The sequence below is a fragment of the Echinops telfairi genome, unplaced genomic scaffold (assembly GCF_000313985.2).
Source record: "Echinops telfairi isolate 266 unplaced genomic scaffold, ASM31398v2 ScPeMD7_5868;HRSCAF=6743_1, whole genome shotgun sequence".
Classification (NCBI taxonomy): Eukaryota; Metazoa; Chordata; class Mammalia; order Afrosoricida; family Tenrecidae; genus Echinops; species Echinops telfairi.
In genome coordinates this window covers 1,934,420-1,941,355 of record NW_022109768.1, presented here as the reverse complement: position 1 = coordinate 1,941,355, position 6,936 = coordinate 1,934,420, and the positions used below count along the sequence as shown (strand labels likewise).

Below are 6,936 nucleotides of genomic sequence, written 5' to 3'. Positions count from 1 at the left end.
GGAAGGGAGGCCTGTCAATCGTCCCCGAACGCCCCCACCCCACCCCGCCAGAACCCGGAAGCGGGACACGGCCCGCCTCCCTTCCAAAGAATGCTGTCCTTGGTCCGGTGCCGATGTCCCTTACCCAATGAGCGCTCTCGCCGGGTCTGTGACGGCGTTCGGCTCCGCCCCCGCGACGGCGATAAAAGCCTGCCGCTGAGCTCCGCATCTCGGGACACCCCCAGGTGTACTCCTTCCCGGACTCCCCGCACGCACGCAGTCGCAGCCAGTCTCTGCTCCACTGTCGCCAGGGCGGCTCAGCTCCGCCAGTCACCAAGCTTCCCCTCCCTGCCTCCCTCCACCGCTGCAGCCGTCCAATGCGGCACGAGACTGCAGGTGAACAGCAGCTTGCGCCCAAGTCCAGCGAGCTCACCGTGTCTGGCCAAGTTCACCGGAACGGCCACCCTCCCGCTTCCGCCCAAGCCTCCCTAGTCCCTGCGAGATGAAGAACCCAATGTTCGAGGTGGCGTCCCTCCTGTTGGAGAAGCTGCTCCTCATCTCCAACCTCAAGCTCTTCAGTTCAGGAGCTCCTGGCGAAGACGTGACCACGAGCAATTTTTACCAGATTAACTCGTTCCTCCGAGGCGATGTGCTGGAGGTGCCCCGGACCCATTTGACCCACTATGGCATCTACTTGGGTGACAACCGCGTCGCCCATCTGATGCCCGACATTCTCTTGGCCCTGACCGAGGATCAGGAGCTCACGCAAAAGGTGGTATCCAACAAGCGTCTCATCCTGGGCGTCATTGGCAAGGTGGCTAGCATCCGCGTGGACACGGTGGACGACTTCGCCTACGGAGGCGACATCCTGGTCAATCACCTGGATGCGTCCCTCCAGAAGAAGGCGCTAGTCAACGAGGAGGTGGCGCAGAGAGCAGAGCAGATGCTAGGCATGACCTCCTACAGCCTACTGTGGAACAACTGCGAGCACTTCGTGACCTACTGCAGATACGGCACCCGGATCAGCCCCCAGTCGGACAAGGTAAAGTTAGTGACATCTCCTGGCTTGAGAGCTTGGTGAGGCCGCCCCCTCCAGTCCCTTACCTACCCACTACCTAGCCCCACCGCCCCACCAGAGATCTTTACCCTAACCACCTCCCCTACCCCTTCCACGCCGCCCTTCGTAAAGTTCTAGATTGAGTAGTGAACGTTCCGGTGCTAACAGAGATTTAAAAGTAAACAGATGAATGGCACTGTGCCTTGCAGGACACCTCGAAATGCACCGTAAAAAAGGGTGTGGAGTTGCACTGATGAGAGGAGCCGGCTCCCAGGGAGACTTCAGAGAGCTGCCCAATGATTGCTGCACAAGTCATCTGCGCGTCCACCCACAACCTAGTTCAAATGACAAAGGGCAGGCGATTAGGAGTCAGGAATTCTTTCACTGTTATCTCTCGCACGCAACTTTCCCCAAGAATCACAATTGGGAGGAAGATGTCCCCCATTAATATTTAATCCAAAATACTATACAAATTCCCATGCCTTTAAAATAGGGAAGCATGTGATTTTCTACCCCTGAGCTGGGGTGGGGGTGAGGGTGGGGGGACAGTGTGTCACACGCTTGGCTGCTAACCACAAGGTAGTTCGAACCCCCCAGCAGCTCCCTGGGAGAAAGATGCGGCTTTCTGCTCTGTAAAAAGTTAAAAGTCTCAGAAACACACAGGTGCAGTTCTACTCTGCCCTAACGGGTAGATTTCAGTGAGTGATAACCTGCATAGAGTGAAATCTGCTTAATGTAAATGCTATCAAAATGATCAGTAAGACCTTCCTGGTTTTCCCAGGTATTCGGAATCCTTTCTCTGTTGGTCTTAGTTGTTGTTATTATTATTTATTTATGTATTATTATTAATCCATGAGCAACAAAAGTGGTTATGTCTCTTTTTGGGTTCCTTAAAGGTAAAAAAAATAACTTTCAGGAAGAGTTATTTAATGCTAGAGGAAAACTTTTATGGGGACTTTTAACAGACAGGGGGCTTTCTACTCCACTATAGTTACAGCCTCAGAAACTCACCGAGGCCATTCTAGCATGGCCTGTAGGGTGGCTTATGAATCAAAATCGTTCAATGGCAGTGAGTTTGTTTTTTTGGAATTTTTGAAAAGACAAAGGAGCCCTGGTCTTGGGTAGTGGGCTATACATTGATTGGGTTGCCAACTGCAAGATCAGCAGCTGAAACCCACCATTCTGCCACAGGACAGAGAAGAGTCTGCCTGCTCAGATAAAGATCTACAGCATTGGAAACCCCATGGGGCGGCAGTGCTCTGCCTGTAGAGATCCAGATGAGACAGAATGCACTCAAAGTGCTGTGAGTTTGGGGACTGAAAAATCAGTGTTAGCAATAAAAGTTCAAAAGAAGAAAAAACAACAAACAAATAAACAGTGTTAGAATGTGAGATTATTAAATTAGCCACAAACCCAAAGAGGGAAAAATTGCTTTTTTTCCCATTGGAAGCACTTTTAATTGAGAGCTCTGTCAGTCTTCACTGTTGTTAAGAGTTAGTGCTGAGTATTCATAATAAAAATCTGGGTAATCACTAAGGAGCTTTCAGTGTTAATCTTCATGTTTAGATTTTTTTTCGATCCAAGTGAATCTGAGTCCATGTAGCCAGTGTTTCATTGCTCCATATCTTGACTATTGTTTTGATCCATACAGGAAAATTCATCTCTCCCCTCTGTGGTGGGGCATGGAAGTAGTATGCTTTTTATACATGCGTGTATGAAACTCCTTATAGGTTTTATAGTGCTACGACATTTAATCTAGGAAAAGTCTGGCATCAAGTAAAATAAAAATACAGTTAGGGCACTGTGCAATGATTCAAGCTTGTTAAGAAATGAACTTCGCCACATTTACAAACACCAGCTCCAAAAGTGTACAAAAGGAAACACGTCAGATTTACTTAGGAACCCAGCAAATACTCTCTCTGAGGAAAACAGTATTTCTACCCAGTAATTAAGAGTTACCCTTCTATGGGACACACATAGAGTGCTGTCTTCTGTATTTTACAGAAAAACCGTGGAAGCAGTTGTTTGTTTTTTAGGGTAGTAAAATATTTTAACTGCATAAAATAGCTTTTAGTTAGCATAGCTTTTCATCTTTGAAACTTAGGTTTTACAGGAGTGTTTTAATTGCTTTTGCTATATAGCATCTCCTGTGAAAGTAGAGTTTTTGTTGTCACTCTGAATGAACTAACAAACAGTTTGGCCTCGGAGCAGATTTCCCAGGTGGGGGTGGGGGGCCCCCCATTCCAAAATTTTCAATTCTAAGAACCCGTGTTTTGGAACATACCCTGAGAGAAGCAGGCCATTAATACTGAAGGAGGTCTGCTTTATACTCTTGAGAAAATAAGGAGTTGCCTGATTCAGGGTCTAATTGTTAAGCTCTCTTCCTCTCCAAGTATTAACTACTTAATATGAGGGTTGCAAAGTTGTCTCTTCAACTTAAATTTTAGTTTGTAAGAACTCTGAAAAACAATTTCCCTCAGGAATACACTGCAGTTTATTTGAAAATGAACTAGAAATTTTACGTTTGACGTCTTTTTTCTATAAGGTTACAAATAATAAAAGTTTAAGTGATTTTTAAAAAATATTGCTGCTGTGAATCTGTCAACCTTGTATGAATTAGAAATCTAAATACTTATGAATAATAAATAATTCTTGTGCTTTCTACTCTGTATTTTTTACCTTCTCATTCTCATCACCTTTTCATTACCAGTCCCGTTCATTGTCAAAAATGAGTGCAAAGAGCCCTTTGTTTTCTGAATATTCATTGCTCAGTAAAGTGCTTCTACAGGTTTCTAACACCTTGTAAACAAGGGGAACATCCCCAATATTGTGGAATACCACCGGCCGTGCCTCCTAGGATAGTGGCCCAGTGAACAAGAAACTCCCAAACCCACTGCCATTGAGTCTATTTTTACTCACAGTGACCCTACATAGGATGGCTGAGTATTCTCTAGGGGAGCAGACAGCCACAAATTGGTTGGTGAGTTTGAACTCCTCACATTGCAGTTAGTAGCCTACTGCCTAACCAAGGCAACCTGCTTTAAAGACGAAGGGAACCCACAGTAGCTCTCTGTTTATCTTGATTAAAAATTATGAGGGAAAAGAGAAAACACGTATAACTGTATGAAGCTAACGTACTCTTTTATCACAATGTCTCATTGTTGGCATACTCCTTCACTATCCTGATGTCTTTAGTTTGATACCACATTAAGACTGTACACTGGTTAGTACTTTGTCTAGTGAAAAAAAATCGACCGGACAGAGACCATTTTATGTTTAATATATCAGTAAATTAAAAAGTGGGTCATGGACAGGATATTTTCCATTTGTAGTACGTTAAAAGATATTGGGCTTGTTCATTCTATCCATTAAAGAATTTTAACTTAACTGTCAATACCACACTATCAGAGTCCACTATCAGAGACACTAAAATCATATGCAAGGGGGCTTCAAAAAGCTTGTGGAAAAATTCCATTATCTTTTCACTCTGTTTTTCCATGAACATTTTGAGCCTCTTCATACAATATCATGTCTAGAAAAGGTATTTATCACTACTAGATGTAGCAAAACTCATAGAAATTGAGTGATTAATTGCTGGATTCTGGCAGTGATAGTGAGGAGATAGGGATGAGTATAGGCAGTGATAGTCATCATTGTGATATTTCACATCTAAAATCCAGCATGCAGTTGAATACAGAGTTCTTTTGCATAAAACATTTCATTTGATTTTTATAACAGCCTTGGTGTTCCCAGGGAGGGCAGGGTCAATCTGGAGAAGTTAAATGACTTGCTTGAGCTCACACAGATAAAAAGAAATAGAAACAGGCTTCAAACATAGGCCATCAAATTCTATGCAAAGTACTACTCTAAGAAAAAAAAATTGCACATATTAGAAGGGAAGGGGCTGCATTTACTCAATCTTTATTTTCAGTAGCCAATTTTGGGTCATATAGTTAAAAATGAATTGACTTAATTTATTTAGGCTGTGAATGTGCCATAATAACAAAATTAGAATTTTCCATACCTTCGATTTTGAGATTTTTCTCTTCTCCTTAGGAGGAGAAAGTTTGTATTGAAATCATCAAATTTCAAAAAGGTAAATTAGAGATATCAGATTTACTACTGATAATAAGCTGAATTTTATTCCTTTTAAAACTCAAGATTAGCGACTTCTTTGCTCATTTAATTTTAGGGAGTGTAATTGCTATTAATAAGAATACTGATTTTTAACTTTAAAAAATTCTGAATATGGTTTCTTTATTGCTTAAAACCAATAGCCTTTTACTGTTTTTTTTAAAAACTTTATCCTGAAAAACTTCTATGCTGTTACATTATTCTGTATAATTTTCTGTAGAAGTTCTGTATTTAGAAAGACAGCTGCCATTATTAATCCAGTGACCCAAGGTGTTATTACAGCCTTAAAAGAATTTATCAGAATCACTACTATAAGATCTGGAATCAAGAAACTGTATTATTAGCATCTTTAACTCTTTCATAAGTCATGGGGAACATTCTAGTCCTTCCGCTAGACAGTATATAACTTGAAAAATCTGGAATTTGCTATTTGTCATATGGGGGCTTAGCCATTTTTTCTAATTTTCTTTCTTTCTCTTCCCCAGTTTTGTGAGACTGTGAAGATAATTATCCGTGACCAAAGAAGTGTTCTAGCTTCTGCAGTCTTGGGATTGGTATCTATAGTCTGTCTGGGAATGGCATCATACACTACTCTTCCGGCAATTTTTATTCCATTCTGCTTATGGATGGTGGGTTAACTTCATGTGCCCATGTCAGTGTGCATATTCCCTATGTAAATATGAGTATATTTATAGAGCACAAATCACTATAAGCAATGCTGAAAAAAATATGACCCATAACACTGTGTTCTGGATAAAAATGTGATTAAGAATAACACAGAGTGCTTACCATGTAAGCCCAAGAACAAAGGCTTTCTGACACTTCTCAGACATTTCAGATTCAACACACTGCCCAAGCTTGGAAACAGGACAGTTCATGGAAGTACTCAAGAAGCAGTACAAGAAAACCAACCCCCAACATGATGGCCACCAAAGATTGTATTCTTTGTCCTCTCCTGTCATCAATGTTCTTCTCTACTAGGCTGTACCTGAAGATTGGAAGGCTTCTCATATTAGATTACTAACTATATCGTAAATGTGTCCTATTTCATTGGGGAAAAAATCCTATCAAATACAATGATTTAACTTTATTCAGATGAAAATATGCTTGATGATTACAGTAGTTAAAAAAGAAAAGGTCCTAACAATTCGTAATCTCTTTTTTTCTCTCAATTCCCTAGAGGAAGAATACAATAGTAGTATGAAGCAAATTACTATTTGAAATCGTACTCTAAGTGCCTCATTACAGCCAGGTATGTAAACTGATGGCATTGAAGCTGCTGTAGAAGCAGATTGAGATGTTGTACCAGTAAAACAAACATCAAAGTGCTTCTACAAATTTACCAAATTCTCAAACCTATGCCAAAACTTAAGACTTGCATTTCAGGTATTGAAATAGCTTTATAAACTATCAAGAGCTATGTAACAAAATGGCTGGGCGCTCAGTCAGCTGTTCAGTCCAAATAGATTTCGATGTAACTGAGGTGGTATGACCACTAATTTAACCACAACAAATTGAATTCAAGTTGATTCATGCTTACACTTTGAACGCTAAATGATTTATCTTATTAAAATGTGTAGTTATTGAACTGCCTTAAGTAATAAAAAGATCACAAAACATAGGTGGTCTATCGGCCTATTCCAACCACTTAACATAATCTTAAATATTTATTCATAAAATCAACCACCATTGTGTTTTTCACTTATTGTGCATTACCTTTGTAGCAATGTTTAAATAAATTGGTTTTTTTAAAAAAAAAAAACCAT

General features: G+C 41.1%; 1 protein-coding gene across 1 annotated transcript; it reads left to right on the top strand.

Annotated features, from left to right (window-relative positions):
• Window positions 1-286: 286 nt before the first annotated feature.
• Window positions 287-6,719, top strand: LRAT (lecithin retinol acyltransferase). The gene is made up of 2 exons (XM_030887208.2): window positions 287-1,021; window positions 5,656-6,719. The coding sequence occupies exons 1-2, from the start codon at window positions 482-484 to the stop codon at window positions 5,806-5,808; spliced, it is 693 nt and encodes a 230-aa protein (XP_030743068.1). The 5' UTR covers window positions 287-481; the 3' UTR covers window positions 5,809-6,719.
• The last annotated feature ends 217 nt before the right edge of the window (window positions 6,720-6,936 follow it).

Coding starts and splice junctions, on each gene's coding strand:
- LRAT (XM_030887208.2), top strand. CDS start 482: ATGAAGAACCCAATGTTCGAGGTGGCGTCCCTCCTGTTGGAGAAGCTG. Junction 1,022..5,655: donor TCAGCCCCCAGTCGGACAAG/GTAAAGTTAGTG, acceptor TCTCTTCCCCAG/TTTTGTGAGACTGTGAAGAT.